Genomic DNA, 18,500 nt, shown 5'->3' with positions numbered 1-18,500 from the left:
TACAGAAATAAAGACGATCTGGGAAATTATAAAAACATTTACACGTTCTTGCCTTCTCTCCACTCCCTGGTTACTTGTGTTATTAACCAATCATGTGCCATCCTAAAGTCAGCTGTAGAATGACACACAGAGATTTTAGTTAGTGTCTGCTTATCATGCTTTGTATATGGGTGATCAGATCTCATGATCGTTGTGCATGTTTTAGGTGCTGGAATGGTAATGTTGCTGAATTCATCTTATCAGCAAAGTTTCCCCAGCGTCGACTAGAATATTACTGTAATGTTGTACTAGATGAGATGGTGCAGCTGATGCAAGTAGACTATACAGTCATGTATGGTGAGACCATCCTGAAGGACTTCTCTATTAACATACCACAGAATGAATACACAGTTGTTGAGAGCTCCCATAGGTAACCGTTGATGTTGTAATTATATTTACCCGTTAGACACCTCAAAACTGTACAACCTCTTTACTCTTATTCATAAGAGTGAGTGACTCTCTACTAACCTGGCATTAGCTTTCTAAGTTTTTGAACAAAGGATAAAATTGGAGAAGCACAAACCCACTATATGAAGCAATAAAATACACAAATGTAATTAAACATCTTCCAGATGTCATTTAAGATGGTGGATCATGTCAGGCTTTAGCTCTTTAGCTAAAGTTTATACTTGCTGCTTCGGATCTGGAAGTGGATTCTAATAATAAATTTCAAGCAAAATAAACAGTTATTAAATTATTTAATAAACCTCAGATTCGATTACGAATAAGAGCAAACTTTTCGAAAGTGAATGAATCCCAGCGAGGAGTGCTTTAGTGACTAGTATCTTATGTACTGGGCAGTGTTTGAAGCTTCCTGTTCAGTATGGATATCGATGAACATCCAGTTATACCTTTATATATACTTGAAGGATTAGCAATCTAATCTATGCCTCAGAATACCATACCTAAGCATCAGTCATTAGTCAACAGTCATCAGTTATTTGTCTACTATCATTAGTTATTAGTCAACAGTCATTAGTCATCAGTCATTAGTCATCAGTTATTAGCCAACAGTCATTAGTCAACAGTCATTATTCATCAGTTATTAGTCAACAGTCATTAGTCAACAGTCATTAGTAATCAGTCATTAGTCATCAGTTTTTAATCATTAGTCCTTTCTATCAAAATTAGGCACTTGTTTTAGCCATTTTTCTAACTTTATATATTCCAATGCTTCTTAGTACAAGTAATTACCAGAATACATACTTATAATATGCTACAAATCTTCAAATTTATAAATGTTATAATAACTAGGGGAATGCCCACTGTTGCATGGGTTTTAAGAATCAGCTTATAAAAAGTGACAGGCCATACAGTTGCTTGTCATTAGCCTGGCACAATGCCAATGATTATTTTAAACTAATAATTTAGTTATTAGTTTAATTATTAGCAAGCTAGTAATTTAAGCTTATTAGTAAAGCCGTGAGATCAAGCTTTAGTGACATTGTGCCATGATGTAATGCTATGCTTATTTTAACCTAGATAATCACTCATATTGCCCAACGAATCCATTGATTTTGCGTAGTTTATTTGGTAAAATATTTGTCTGGCAAATGGGATGTTCGGAGATCAAATGTATCATGAAACAGATATTCTATTCCTAAATTGTAATAGCTATAGCTGGACAAACCAAAACTTTGAGATTTTTATATATGAATAATCTATTAAATTCTACGAACATATATTGAAGAAGAAGTGACATAAACTAAACTTTAATACTTTAAAGTATAGTTTATGTCAAATTAATATTAATATTTTAATATATTATAATCAAATTAATATTTTTGAAACAAGAATATTAGCATCGTTTGCTCGGTCGGTTGCGTTCTGATTGTTTCTTTTAAATGGAATTATGGCTTCCTATGCTCAGAGTTTGTCTTACAACCTGGTTGGACATATATGTAACCTCCATATATGTATATGGAACATCAAGCAACCATCTGAACAGGGAAACATTTTATTAGATTAATTTGCACTAGAATAAACTGGCTAGTAACACTTACTAACCTTAGCTGGACTTACCTTAACCTACTAACTGGACTTACATGAACTTACATGAAACTTTAGTTGATTTCGTCAGAAAGTATCAGGTATTTTTCTATCATATGAGATGGCTTTTGATGTTTGAGGTGTCTGACTGCCAGGATGTTTCAAGATTTACATTTAAAAAACTTGATCGTGGTTAAAACGCATAGATTCAAATGAAAGTGTATTTGTGACATCTATAATTGCACTTCAGCAAAAGGGCCGACAGAATAGCGATGCGTAACGCTGCGACATGAGCGCATAGCTGATATCAACTATAGCAAAGATCACAACTGGTGCCGCAATTTACACATATTTTTCTTCTGAATGTTTTAAGTTTTGTTGGCTGTTATCTTGAAAGATCCTGGCAGTCAGATCACTTCAAACATGAAAAACAATCGCCAATGATAGAAAAATACTGATACTTTCTGGTAAAATCTACTAAAATTCAGGGTAAGTTAATCTCACAAAGACAACTTTCAACACATTGCACATGTGTTACAGTGATGGACTTCTGACAATAGACTACACCACCGGGTTAAACTCAATTCCTGATCTTATCCATGGTTTGCTTGACATGGAAAACTTCTCTCCCAATTTCACAGCTGGACGATACAGAGTAGAAGGAGAAGTTGTTAGCAAGGTAGATGTGGCTAGATTGGACATTGCACCAATTGAGCCTTTTGGGTTCAGCACAAAATGGTGGAGTAAGTATATACGATGATTACTTGCTCTGCCTTCTTGTTTTTCTGCTTTATTTAGTACTCTGTTGAAAGCATGTACGTCACATTCCTTTGATGGTCCTTCTGAACAGTGGTAGTTATGGTAAAGTCTGTACTAGCTTTATGTATTTTACATATACTCAAATGAAGAAAGCTGTTTTGTCTTCAATTTTGCTCATCAGTGGAGCATAGAGTGGTGTGGGAGACAAGCCCTAGTCGTGATGTCAGGAAACCTGCACCAGAATAATTAAAAGATTTCTCTAGCACCATTTCAGTTTGCAAAAGCTGCAAAGATATCCTCATCATCAATACTTGCCCTGCCTTCTCCAAACAGTCCTGCATATTTGTAGACATTTTGTGCATAATTATTGACCATTCTCCTGTAAATCTCACTGGGTTTATATTCAACTACCAAAAATTTGATAACTGATCTCTGTTCAATTCTGGAGCATGTGGTTTAGTCGGCAATTTTGGAGCATGTGGTTTAGTCAGCAATTATGGAAAACCTCAAGAAAGGGTCACATGACCTCACAACCTATAAGAAAAATTGTCTATTATAAATAGACGCTTTGACATAAAATTAGGCTTCTACTTATAATAGAATTCTCTCTATAAATAAATTCACTGTATTCATTGAATCGCTTTTGTATATTTATAGTTATATATACATTTATATATATTTATATATATTTATATATATTTGTTATAAAAGCGATAACTTGTATTTCAAATGAGATAAACTACAAAATAATGTTTATATTTTGTAAAGTCGGAAGGCAAAATACACCAAACATGGAAACCTGTGCTACAAATGGAAAGCTAACCATTTTATGAATGATATCTGAAGATTTTCACTGCAATGGCTTTTATATCAGCACTCTATTGCAATAACAATTGTATTTGATTTAAGAAAGTTTATAAGCTCATCTCATAACATCTTCTATTTCCCATCTGGGTCCATCTACTGAGAAAAAGAATGTGAAAGATAGATTGTGACATTTAGTCATTGAATACTTGAAAAAATCTAGTTTTAGCTGAATGCAAGTATTCCAAAGCTGATTATTATATTATAACAACGCAATAAATTTTTTGCACATAACTTTGTGAGGTTTGATTAGATGGAACTTGTTTAAAATGATTAAATTAAATCATTACCTAACTAAGTTTGAAGCCAAAATCCTAAAGAGTGAAAGAAAAATGGAAAGCAATGCCAAAACAACAATAAATTCAATCCTTTCAACCATATCTTTAGCTTTTCATCGAATGTATCAAAGTGAGACAATTTAACGCAGTCCTAGTAATAAGATGGTGTGAAATAGAATTGTAATGGTCGTCATGGTGCATTTATTAATCTTGCCTTGATCTGAATATGATGCAAGTTTTAAACAAACTCCATCCAATCAAATGTGATTAAGTCTTAATTGGCTGCTGATCTCACACGTCTATTTTGCTGTGAACAAACTTCTTCCAATCAAAATAGGATTAAGTTCGATTGGATGCTGATCCCAGATGTCTATTTTTTGTCAACAAACTCCATCCAATCAAAATGTCACTAAATCTCAATTGGACACTGATCCCACATGTCCATTTTCTTATAAACAAACTCCATCCAATCAAAATATGATTAAGTTTCAGTTGGGCAATGATTCCAGATGTCTCTCTTCTTTTAAACAAACTCCATCCAATCAAAATGTGATTAAGTTTCAATTGGATGCTGATCCCACATGTCTCTCATCTCGTAAACATTCTTAAGAGGATGATTTATCCCGCTCTACTTCTTCTTGTCAACCCGTGGTCCATCTTTCAACTAACTGTTAGTGATGAATGTTGCCTTGCGCTTCCAAAGCTTTAAATGTCGTACTATGGTGTTTATGATTTGTGGTTGATCTAGGCGAATGCGTGGCTAACAAGAGTTTAGCGGGTAAGATATAAAAGCCTTTGTTCATTGCCCCGCTAGATTAGTGAATTCTAGATTAGTGACTTCTCTCGTGAATTCTAGACTCCCATGCTAACTTTTACTTTAAGTGTAGCACACTGGCTTATCTCTCTGTCATAACTTTCGTTGCTCCTAGTAGACCTTACCGATGTTTGCTCATTTTTTCATGATTGGCTAGTGATAGTTAGCGCTGCCTGGCGTGACTTTCTCGAGCTGAATGACATTTTCACAGAGAATGGGCTTAACCAAAGCTATTTTCATCGTGCTGCTTGTACATAATTTATCGCACGTCGTTATATTTCTATAAAGTAGTGGTTAGCATGCAATCCTTTATTATTTTGCTTGTCATGACATGTTCTATAATAACGCGCTTTAAATGTTGTTGCAGTGAAAAACAGCACACAACTGTTCCAGTTTTTACTTAGACACACAGACCATTTCTCACGATGTTTTTTGATTGCCAATGAAGGATTGGCGATTGTTTTACAGTAAATCTTCAACTGTTTCTAAACAGTAATATTTTTTTGTAAAAATTGCGGACGTCTTCAGCTGGCTTTAATTGACATAATGTACCACATTGTAAGACAGCCATTTGCTGTAAGTTTCCCACTTACATCTCTAAATGTAAGTACTACAATGTACTATAGCTAACATAATTTGACTTAAAAGAACGATGCTATATCAATATCATGATTTAGTAGTATCTACATTGAGTAGTCTGAAGTGACAGCCAGCTTCCTGTCAGCTCAAGTCTAAACGTGGTTCATTTAACTGATGAAAGTTGGTTATTATCGCTCAAATAAAACCTTTAATACATTTTTGAATGAGTTATAAAGCCAGCAACCAGCATAGTAGCTGTGTTTGTACCGTGACTTACTGATAAATTGCTGACTACTAACAGTATAATGTTATGTATAGTATAACAATAGACTTTGCTTAGCTATATTTCACTTGCAATTAATAATCTAGCCTGTGCTCCACATTAGTGGTTCTGGACCTTTGCACCGCTTAGCCTCATTCTAACAGTTTTTCACCATTTCATACAGAGATGCACAACTGCAGTGAGACATTGATAGAGGGTTTCATACGTTATGATGGTGGACCAATCATGGAGAGTTTTGAAGGCATCAAAGCTTCTATTCAAGAGAATTATATCTACAACCTTTGGAATAGGTTAGTTGAAAGTAATTAATTATTAATAATTCTGAAGCTCGCTTTTCAGGTTTTCACCTAAGAGTTCTTTCTTAACCCCTTCACTACAAAATCTTTTGCTCGTTTGGACGGAATTATTCTATGCTGAAAAACTTTTGATAATGTAGGCTCAGTCTATTTCCTGTAAAAGATAGAGCTTCTGTCATAGAGCTTTAACTTGAAGCTTTTTGGAATCAGTAGAAAATTCTGCACTGTGCAAGAATTAATGTATTTGATTAACAAAAGCCATATGTAATACCGTTTTTAGTTTTGTGAAACCGGCTGCAAAAGAAAAACGCTTTTCTCTGTTTGACCAAGGCGCAGACATACATTTTCTAATTTAAAACTATAATCATCAGAGATATTTTAGGCTTATTTTTTGTAGAATTTTTCTAGTAAAAATACGCTCAAATCACTGTTTACAATTTTCGTTTTTATCTACCCTATACCAAAAACTTATAGATTTGGAAATTGTGATATTATGTTGTGATTTCTTCATGAGAAAAAAACTAATTGGTTCATTTTGTGGTAAATTTTGAACAGATCTGTTAACTTTGTGATTTGTGATCAATGTTTTTGTAATGTTACTAAGGCAAGTCGTTATAAAGGTTTTCTGGCAAAATGAACGATATACATGTATGTAAACCATTGTGAAGGCTTTCCAAAGAGAAGAATTATTTAATCTTGTAGAAAACTTAAACCTTCAATTTTATTGTAGATTTGCCACCATACGCCTGTCACCATGCACCTGTCACCAAGCGCCTGTCACCATACGCCTGTCACCACACGCCTGTCACCATGCACCTATCACCATGCACATATCACCATGCACCTGTCACCATACGCCTGTCACCATGCGCCTGTCACCATGCGCCTGTCACCATGCACCTGTCACCATGCATCTGTCACCATACGCCTGTCACCATGCGCCTGTCACCATGCGCGTGTCACCATGCACCTGTCACCATGCACCTGTCACCATGCACCTGTCACCATTTACCTGTCACCATGCACCTGTCACCATGCACCTGTCACCATGCACCTGTCACCATGCACCTGTCACCATGCACCTGTCACCATGCACCTGTCACCATGCACCTGTCACCATGCGCCTGTCACCATACGCCTGTCACCATAGGCCTGTCATCATACATCTGTCACCATGCACCTGTCACCATGCACCTGTCACCATGCGCCTGTCACCATACACCTGTCACCATGCACCTAAAAATGAATTGATAACTTGGTTAGCATAGATTTGCTTACAGGTGGGACTAGACATCGCAAATTGCTTCCTTATTCTTTGGTAAACCATTTTTGAGGTATCTTTAATAGAATTGTCTAGTGCTTGTCTCATCATACAGTCAAGCAAAATATCAGCCAAAGCTGACCTTCACCAGAGGTGAAGGCTGTTTTATAAATAAGATAGCAACGACTTTACATAGATTTGATATTACAGACCATATTATATACTTCCAATCATAAGCCATATTCCAAACTGGTGAATCACAGGCTAAACACAAAATGCCTTAGAGTACACTAGTACATGTAAATGCAATAGACGTAAACACAGAGTAATAACTGAATGGGCATATATTATATTGAATATATCTATGTATTAAAGTGAGTGGCATGTAAAGGATGGATAAACTATTACAGAAGTCATCAGCCATCTGTGGCGTTCAGCATTCCAATGGATGTGTCAATTATACAAAAGATCTACCCGCCAACAACAGTGGAAGCCTCTTCATTAAAGGCAAGAGTAGGGAGATTCATTGGTGGATGGAGACTGATCATTGATGGCAAGATTGGCAGGTGTCCTGGTGAGTTCTAATTATCGATAGCAACATCGGCAGTTGTCCTGGTGAGTTCTAATTATTGATGGAAAGATTGGCAGGTGTCCTAGTAAGTTTTTAAAATCTATTGTCAATCGGTTTTCACTTGAGAAGTGAACTTGAAGCATACGGTAGCTTATAAAATTCTATACTCATTGGTTGCTGAACGCCAGTTGATGTGAAAAAAAGCGGTTTTATTTTTATTTCAAATATAACTTGAAGTAATTTATTACAACAAATGTACATTTATGTAACTGATATACAGCTGCATGAGGCACTTACTAAAAATTTATGTACATGCAAGTTTATATCAAAATGATTGAATTTATTGTAAACTTTATTTTCTAAAGCGATTTAACAGAAATCTTTGAATACTTGTGTATAACCATAAAAGACATTGCAGAATTTATGCTAGACACAGCCAACTAAATACGATGCCATAATAATGACCTTTTAATGACTGGCATCAGTTCAGCTGTTTGATTTTATCAGGTCATCCAGCCTGATGTTTCCCGTCTGATCTTTTTTTATTTTACCATTTATAATTGGTGTTTAGTCGCTGCGTTAGATAAAGTTAGTATTTTTGACTGACTAAAATTGCTCAAACATTAATGTAAATATAGCATTATACTATTTCCTACTAATTAAGTACTAGAAATGCACAGATATTTAATTGAATATTGAGATATCCATTCAGTAGCAGAAACAATACCCAGCCATGTGGAATGCATTATTTTATATCCATTTTTTGATGACATTTATATTTACATGAGACTAGTAACTGTGCGATTTGGTTTTGTTCATCTGAGAAGGTGTAATGCACAACAGATCATCACGTTTTATGGGTTTTTGCTATATTATGCTAATGGTATATTATATATACTGTGTTAGTTTAATATAGCAAAAGCTGATAAAACGTTTTATTAAAACATTTTTCAGCGTTAATAATTAATTTAACTATGCAGACTTGACTTTCACTGGTGTGTTTTCAGACTAAATCGTAAATTTTAGGACAACACAAATCCTAATTTCTTATTTAATTAAAGGTTATGATGTTAAATGTTAGGACGATAATTTTCTAATTGAAGTTGTCTTTCCTCTGAGCGCCACTACTGCCAACACTTTAGTACATACATCTGTAAGCAACCTTTATTTCTGCTTATAGGATACTTTCTTGTCAAAGTCTGGGAGTTGACTAAACAGAACCCACTAGCTGACTACGAAGTGGCAGTTCATAAGAGTGATGGAAGCATGTGTCAGCAAGTCTTCTCTATCACCCTCATCATTCCTGGAGGTTTTTATTACTTTCAAACTTTCTTACCAGACAGTTACTTCTGACCAGACTTGTATTTACTTGTTGTGTTTTATTGTGAGTGGAGCTTTGGTTAGCTTTAGAAAACTGTTAGTTATAACATAAGTGTAGGTAAATTTTAAACCTCAAGATGTGAACCATAATAACAACTACTGACTTGTTGACCTGCTGACCTGTTGACCTAATATTGAGATTAAACAATTTGACTAGTTCAACCTTCATTGCATGTTTATATACAAGTGACACAATGAATTAATTATTTTTAGGTAAAATTTACTTCATCTGTTTGTAAGATGCCAGTAAACTTGATGAACTCCAAAAATGTTTGAATTCATTTTAATATCGCCACTTCTGAATTCAGCTTGGCATTTATACCTTAGGCTAATTTGTAATATGTATTATATTTTAAAGCATTTAAGAAGTATTTATTCTCTTTTTATTAGTGAAATCTAGCTCTCATCTTTTAAGTGTCTTCCATCTGATGTCCTCTCCAATATTTGGTGCATATTGTTATGTAACAAGCCCTCATCTTCTCTCTTGTTACATCCTGTAGTGTTTTACCGCTCAACGTAGATATATTAATCACTAACTTAAATATTCTCAGACTGCAAATTTGTGTGTTCCTAACCTTTAATATTAATAAGTTAATATTAGGTTCTTGGAAATGGGTCGATGACCAAAGTTTTCTTTTTAAATCTTTTTTCAAACAGCCATGTTATAATAATAACCTCATATAAACTATAGAGTCTCGAATACAGTGGAGCATGATACACTCTGAGTTCAGATTAGCTCTTAATGTTTGCTAAACATTTACACAGTTTCAGTAAGTGCTAACATATAGTTTCTATATAGCCAATAAAGTGGAGCGCAGCAGGTAGTGGAACTGTGAGAAGGTAAATAAATGTGACTTAATTAGGCTCCAGATATTATTGGAAAAGCTGGCAGCAACTTTAGTCAAGCGCTGACATGGCCTCCATTAGTGTGAAATATAATAAAATACCTTTTTTTATCTATTTTTCTATTCGTAAAATCCTTTGAAGAAAACCATTTATAAGTATCCAAGTGTAATGGAAATAGGTAATATTGCTTGTAAAGTTCTGAGCAATATAGCGGTCTCTGACACTTTTTTTAAACATTGATCCTAAAGACAAACAGCATGAATACATTAAAAATTTTGATGTTTTTTTACATATTTAAAGCAAAAGACATGACCTTGACTTGATATGAGCATCTGAACAAGCTTATTTATAGTGAGAGAGTCTTTAACTCAAGCTATACAGGCCAATACAGATAGTTATATTATCCACCAATTCTCACAGCTCATGCAAACAAATCCGTTGCAGATATTACAGCATGTATTTTATGTCGCTGGGTTGCGAGTTTGTTTTAGTACAAAAGTATAAATTTGATGCACTTATTGGTTTGTATGTATTAAATAAGATATTAGTTTGTTGCACTTATTGGTTTGTATGTATTAAATAAGATATTAGTTTGTTGCACTTATTGGTTTGTATGTATTAAATAAGATATTAGTTTGTTGCACTTATTGGTTTGCATGTATTAAATAAGATATTAGTTTGTTGCACTTATTGGTTTGTATGTATTAAATAAGATATTAGTTTGTTTGATTTTATAATCCAAATAAATAAAAGTAAACAAAGTCTACAAAAGCTATTTAGTGAATTTATCAGCCTTGCTCCTCATATATAAATCAAAAATAGTTTTATTGAATTTTATCGACTATTTATATCTGGGTTATCAAATACTATAACTTGTAAATACTATAACACAATAAATAAATACTGTATAATTATAAATGATGCAGCAAATACAAGAATAAACCCTTTTAATGCTGCTTATTCACAAGTGTAGGTAGTAATCCTGTAGGAAAAACAGGTCAGCTGATAACAATTGTCACATATATCGACACAATGAAAGGTTCATCTCTATTTATACTAATCTATGGAAAGTGTATGATGAATTCTGTGGCAACTAAAACTGTATATAATGTAAGTGGTGTGCTGTTAGTACTTCATTCTCAAACCAAGTTGATGTGGTTTTTGATACTTTGGTGTTCAACTACTGAACAAAGAAGACAGGACACTTCCCCTGTATGCCAATCTGCATGTATTTCTGAAGCCTAAACTTGTTGTTCTTCTACATAGATTCGCTGCCAAGTTGAAAGTTCAGATGCGTGAAATAAATCCCTTCGTGTTTTAGCTGATGTAACAAAGATAGACAAACGGATATTTAGGGTAGAGGTGATAGACAAAGGAAATCGTCGGCACATTCTTCATGCTGAAAGTGAACCCAACAGTCCAAAAGTGAAAAAGACTTCTTCAGCATGTATGTTAATCAACCCACTCGCATTGTTTTGTACGAGCCTGTTCGTAACTGGTATTTTTGTAATAATAATTATTTCAAAGGAAGTGACTTTGGTGCCCCTTGAGATGGTTTAATCAATTTATAAAAATAAAATTGGCCAAAGTAGTAAAATTATTTACTTTAATGAGAAACTATGATTTGCCAAAAGATAATATTGTTTTGCTTTGACAAATTTTCTTTTTGGTAATGCAGTGTAGCTCAGAGCATTAGAATTATTCTTTGGAGCTTTCCTCATGATTGGCCTTCTTCAAGGACACCACAACTCAATTTCCAAACTCTAACCAATCATCTCATCATAGCAGTCGCAAGTGTGTATGCAACAAGTTTATGTTTGGTGCAGCCATGGCCTAGTGGTCTAGTTCCCTGGCCTGTGAACAGCAGGTGGGGGCTCAATTCTCAAAAAGGCCATTGGTGGTGTCAGGAATTATATCCAACTTTTAATTTGTTTTTTTTTGCAAATGAGCATGTTTCCAGTCACGAAGGTTTCCTTGCCACTGAACTCACATAACTCTAGCCAATGTCACAGAGTCATTGTTTGTACAACAAGGCTCTTAAAAACATGGCAGTCTCTGCTAAGCTGACATACTAGCATGCATATTTCAGGGATTGCTCATGCGATGTAATTGTAATTCCAAAAAATTGCATTCCTGTAATAAAAAGCCAAAAGAATTTTAAATTTTATTAAAATTATGCCATTCTAGATGTTTTTTTGCAATGAAGTTTACTGAAGGCAGATATATAATCACTGTCAATATTAGTCATTAGAAAACTTTTTCACTCAATTTGAATAGTCATAAATTTTATAGAAATGTATGAAAATTTTCTAAAAACTTTTATTATAGAAGATGCATCAGCAGCATACCATGTAGATTTTTAAAGCGGTTCTAGGCAGAAAATTTTATTGCAGATCAGATGTATAGTTGGTGATGCTTCTTGACCCTACCATTCAAATATATACCTTGAAAAATATATACAAATGTGTTTGTAGCCCAAAGAAGAAGATTTGCAAAACTTTACTTTTTGAATACTGAAAAGATATGAGAAATATAATTTTTTTTACAAACATATCATCTCGTACAGCTGTTATACACTAAAGCTAATCTCATCATTTAACTGTAGCGGGCAGACGACACTCACTAAATGGAGTAACATCTAGCAAGTATTTCTAGACATGCATGCTACTTTTTCAACTTCTGCTACCTGTTTAACACACTTTGTGTGCCTGCTGTCTTATGTACAACTTGTCTGCATGAAACTCAGAGTGGCATCATCTTCCTTCAGATCCGATTTTAGAAGTCTATTTATGCATTTAAGACTAATTTATATGACTAGTGTTTTAGTTTGCTAAACAATGAATTGCTAATTGTAGCCAAAGAAGAAGAGACAAAGAAGACAACTTCTCGTACAGTCTTATTGATCATGGGCCCTTTCCTTCTTCTAATGGGTGTTACAGTAATACTCCTGTCTATAGCATGGGTGGTCAGCGTTGTCATCCCAAAAGGTAAACTAGCTTTTCTTGTGATCAAGTTGTCATCAACACCATAACTGTGTTTACGTTGTTTTGAAGAGTATAGTAAAGTGAGATTTGTCATCTCAATGCGATAATTTGTGACAAAAATACTCTAGGTATAGTGAACATAGAGTGGAACCTCTACTTACAAAATTACTTTGTTCTAGAAGCTATTTCGAGAGGAGAAAATTCTGAAAGTAGAAACCCATTTTTTCATATAAGTGCTCTAATCTATTCCAAATCTCTACAAAACTCAGATATAGTATTTTTTTGAGTTAAAGATACATGTAAAAAACACATGTCAGAATTATATTACTAGATAATAAATTAAAAAAGTACAGAAAAATTACAAATAGAACGACGAAAGAACAGAGAAATACCGAATTACAACTAAAAACTGTATGTATGTTTGTTTACCTTTAGTGTTGACCATCTATACCATCTAGAGCAGGGGTGGGCAACCTTTTCAAGAAAAGAGCCATTTTGCAAAATGTAACTATTGTCGAGGGCCGCATCATACAACCCTGATTTGGTATTTTCTGTCTTTATTAAAATTTCAAAAAGTAGCACATAATATACAACTTGAATACAATACAAGAATAAACGCGTATGTATTGGATTTATAAATGACAGTAGACAGTAGATAAAGTAAGGAGATACGAAATATAATATTTTTATAATATTCATAGTTAGTGAGAAGCTTGGTGTTGGGTATTTTTAGCCAATTCGTTAATGTTAGGTTCTATTCTTGATGTGCACAGACGCAAACTATGCAGCAGATGACTGTCAGTCAGATTGCTTCTCAGTTTGCTTTTGATGTGCTTCAGTTTGGAAAACAGTTGCTCACAGGTATATGTACTTCCAAACATGCAGACAAATCTTCTGGCAAACTGTTTTAAATAACAGTAATCTGCAGTTGGTAAGGACTTATAAAAGTCAACTAGGTGCATCTCTTTGAAATTTTGGATGAGAATTTCATCCTCCTGCAGCGCTTTCAGTTCAAGCTGGAGCTGGATAGCTGCTGAGCTTATCTCACAAGTCCAAGGCAATGAGAAGATGGTCATCTCACTTCTGAGACTTCCGAACTCTGTAAAACGAGAGGAAATCTCCTCTCGAAGTACTGCCACTCTCTGCGCATAGCTATCCAGGATCTCATTTTTGCCATTAAAGACAAATTTAAGGGTGGGAAAGTGATCAACTTTTTCTTCACGCAGACTTTGCTCATAGAACTGAAGATCTCTTTCAAATGTTTGGAGTTGCTTAAACAAGTCATGTACCAACTTGTCTTGTCCTTGAAGCCTCACGTTGAGTTGATATAATTTTTGAGAGATATCATTTAAGAACGTGAAGTCCATTCGCCAGAGAAGATCACACAGTTCTTGAGCCTCCTTTCGTTTCAACTTCAGAAATAAAATGGCCTCATCTAGTAATAGCCAGAAACGTTGCAATGTTGATGCTCTGCTAAGCCAGCGAACCTCTGTAAAATAAACAACATTCTCAGACTGGCTGTCCAGGTGCCTCAAGAACTCCTGAAACTCTCTGTGGTTTAGTCCTCATGAGCATATGTAGTTAATTGTTTTTACTACTACTGAGTTGACATGATCCATATTGATAATTTTTGCGCTCAGGTTCTCCTGGTGTATCATGCAATGAACTGCAATAACGTCTGGCTGGAGCTCACGTACTTTGGCTATAAGACCATTGTGACACCCTATCATGAATGGTGCACCGTCTGTACACAGTGACACACATTTGCTGAAGTCCTCAATTCCCGTTTTCTGTAGTGACGCTTGAACAACTTCAAATATATCTACACCTCTTGTGCTACCTTTCAACGGGTTTAAGTCGAGAAGTTCCTCAGTTACATTGAAATCCTTATCTACAGCTCAAATAAATACAGTCAGCTGTGCTGTGTCCCTGATTATTGTACTCTCATCAAATGCAAGTATAGCATTCAATATCACCCAGCTCATCATAGCATTCAATATCACCCAGTTTCACCTTTAATTGATATGCTATGTCTGAGCCCATATCTTCTACTCGTCTGACTATTGTGCGGCGTGAAAGAGATACTGTACATCTGAAACACTTTTTAGCATTTGTGAGCACTTAACTCCAGCAAGTTTCAGAAAGCGCTCTTTTACTATTTCACCATCAGAAAATGGCTTTTGGTGTTCGATGAGAATCTTTGCAATCTCAACGCTAACTATAGTATTGGCAATGTCAACCTCACGTGATTGAGTTAACACTTGCTGCTGCGCTTTCAGGCTTTTTGTCAACTTTTCTGCAAGTTGTCTTTTCTTCTCTGTGTTGTATCTGCCATACTTTTCACCATGATTTGTTTCAAAATGTCTTCTAATGTTGTATTCCTTGGTTTGAGCTACTGAATTCTGGCAGATTAAACATACAGTTTTGTTATGTACTGATGTAAACAAGTATTTATCCTGCCATTCAGTATTGAATTTCCTGTTTTCTTCAGCCACAGTTCTTTTTCTTTTAGTAGCCATGATGACTAGACAGCACTTAATTATTAATCAACAGTTAGGTAACTGTTAAAGTAAATTGACCAATAACGGGCAAGAACAAACAACCAATCATTAAAAGGGAATGGCTATTTTAAACAACTACATTATTGCAGTGTATGCTATGTGTAAGACAAACCTGTAACTGTGATCTAAATACATGTATAGAAATATCACAGACCACGGATTGAATGATAAATAGATGGCGTCTTTTCAGTAAGTACATGAATGTACGTTATATAACACTATCTATGATTACTCTGCTAAAGTTTAAAGCCAACTGAAGATTCTAGTTGATGTCAGGGACACTACACTATGCTTTCAACAAAATCTCACCACTATATAGCATTTTTTATATTTAGTGCATTGTACTCATTCAAATGCATCTATATATGCAAAATTACTGGGAGGGGTGGAAGGGCCGCACAATAAATGGCAAAGGGCCACATGCGGCCGCGGGCCACACGTTGCTCGCCCCTGATCTAGAGGGAGTAGGGGAACAGTGGTCAGGAAAGTTGGGTGTTGTTTTGTTTGTCTTGGTTTATTTTTCTCAATAAACTTTTTAAGAGTGTAAGTAGATAGATTTATTTACAGCAACCCGAACTGAAAAACTGTCTGTCCTCATACTAAAACACAAGATTAGAATTGCTAGAAACTGAAGTTGTCCTACTCTGTATGTGACATGTAATAACTCCAAATTGCACAACAAACGAAGCAAAATACTCACAAATGAAACTGAATGAGACACTCTGTACATCACTGTACTCGCTGGAAGCAAGCGGGCCAAAATACAAAACAAAGAAATGGACTAAAATACCAAAGGCATTTTGTATGTAGAAACCTCTTTAGTAAGTTGACGCCAAATTTCTATCAGAAAACGTGTCGTAGCTTAAAAATTTTGCATGCTGGCTTTTTTGTAGATAGATGTTCCACTGCAATGCTTGAGTTTTCAAAGAAAACAATGAAAGAATCTTGTTCCATCTTGGGCTTTGATACGCAAAAAACTCCTGTATTTGATAATGCTATTAAATACACTGAATTGAATATTCAGTTGAATATTTTACAAAAAGGTTATTTTTGTCATTGCAGACTATGGACCAGTTGTTTCTACACCTCGATGCAGAGCCTTTCTCTTCCTGTTTTACACACTCTTTAGAGTCGTCTACATTTTTGCTACCAGTCTGAGCATATTTGCTTTCATCTGGTATGCATTGAACGCGTGAGTTGTCTTTTCATTGTTCCAAAGTGACATATAGTTGCATTCAATATAAATGCCCAAGACGTTTTCCTTTTTATCCAAGAGTTTATTTTCTCATTCGCTCATAGAATGTTATAACTGATAATCAAGCTACCATAGTTACAACCAGGGTATTGTAGTTAGTTTTTCATTCTCATACCTTAACATCTAGTTGGTCGAGTAAACGGTGGTTAGTTGCAGTAATCAATCATGATAGTTAGTAGTCACTCAATACAGTAGTTCGTTCTTATCTACAGATGAACTTGCGTAAAATCTTAGTAGAGTTTATCAGAAAATATCAGTATTTTTCTATCACTTGCGATTGTTTTTAATGTTTGAGATGATCTGATTGCCAGGATGTTTCAAAATTAAAATCAACAAAACTTCATCGCGATTAAAACACTCGGATTCAAGTCAAAGTGCGAATATGACATCTATAGTCGCAAAGAAACTGACAGAATAGAGAAAATTTATTGTAGAGCGTAACGCTAGAAATTGAACGCAATAGCCGAGATCAACTATCACAACTATACATGTAACTGCTAATGACATCATTCCGCATGTTTTTTTAGCGTTTAATATGGCTTCATCAATTTTAATCTTAAAATATCGTAGCAACTTTATTACCTCAAACATCAAAAACAGTTACAAATGATAGAAAATTAGTGATATTTTCTGATGAAATCTACATAAACTTTGTATAAGTTCCTCTTTATCATCTAGTTGGTCATGCAAACATTGGTTTATCATCTAGTTGGTCATGCAAACATTGGTTTATCATCTAGTTGGTCATGCTAACATTGGTTTATCATCTAGTTGGTCATGCTAACATTGGTTTATCATCTAGTTGGTCATGCTAACATTGGTTTATCATCTAGTTGGTCATGCAAACATTGGTTTATCATCTAGTTGGTCATGCAAACATTGGTTTATCATCTAGTTGGTCATGCAAACATTGGTTTATCATCTAGTTGGTCATGCAAACATTGGTTTATCATCTAGTTGGTCATGCAAACATTGGTTTATCATCTAGTTGGTCATGCTAACATTGGTTTATCATCTAGTTGGTCATGCAAACATTGGTTTATCATCTAGTTGGTCATGCTAACATTGGTTTATCATCTAGTTGGTCATGCTAACATTGGTTTATCATCTAGTTGGTCATGCTAACATTGGTTTATCATCTAGTTGGTCATGCAAACATTGGTTTATCATCTAGTTGGTCATGCAAACATTGGTTTATCATCTAGTTGGTCATGCAAACATTGGTTTATCATCTAGTTGGTCATGCAAACATTGGTTTATCATCTAGTTGGTCATGCAAACATTGGTTTATCATCTAGTTGGTCATGCAAACATTGGTTTATCATCTAGTTGGTCATGCAAACATTGGTTTATCATCTAGTTGGTCATGCAAACATTGGTTTATCATCTAGTTGGTCATGCAAACATTGGTTTATCATCTAGTTGGTCATGCAAACATTGGTTTATCATCTAGTTGGTCATGCAAACATTGGTTTATCATCTAGTTGGTCATGCAAACATTGGTTTATCATCTAGTTGGTCATGCAAACATTGGTTTATCATCTAGTTGGTCATGCAAACATTGGTTTATCATCTAGTTGGTCATGCTAACATTGGTTTATCATCTAGTTGGTCATGCAAACATTGGTTTATCATCTATTTGGTCATGCAAACATTGGTTTATCATCTAGTTGGTCATGCTAACATTGGTTTATCATCTAGTTGGTCATGCAAACATTGGTTTATCATCTAGTTGGTCATG

General features: G+C 34.8%; 1 protein-coding gene across 1 annotated transcript in view; it reads left to right on the top strand.

Annotated features, from left to right (window-relative positions):
• LOC137406683 (uncharacterized) overlaps nt 1-18,500 on the top strand; it is an 82,045-nt gene that overhangs the window by 43,062 nt on the left and 20,483 nt on the right. The window contains exons 20-27 of the mRNA XM_068093296.1: nt 206-409; nt 2,569-2,771; nt 5,769-5,895; nt 7,573-7,736; nt 8,914-9,042; nt 11,281-11,406; nt 12,815-12,946; nt 16,567-16,696. Coding sequence (XP_067949397.1) covers nt 206-409; nt 2,569-2,771; nt 5,769-5,895; nt 7,573-7,736; nt 8,914-9,042; nt 11,281-11,406; nt 12,815-12,946; nt 16,567-16,696 — 1,215 coding nt within the window. The remainder of the gene's footprint in view (nt 1-205; nt 410-2,568; nt 2,772-5,768; nt 5,896-7,572; nt 7,737-8,913; nt 9,043-11,280; nt 11,407-12,814; nt 12,947-16,566; nt 16,697-18,500) is intronic.

Source organism: Watersipora subatra, chromosome 10, assembly GCF_963576615.1.
Source record: "Watersipora subatra chromosome 10, tzWatSuba1.1, whole genome shotgun sequence".
In the NCBI taxonomy this organism is placed as follows: Eukaryota; Metazoa; Bryozoa; class Gymnolaemata; order Cheilostomatida; family Watersiporidae; genus Watersipora; species Watersipora subatra.
This window is presented reverse-complemented; position numbering and strand designations above follow the sequence as displayed.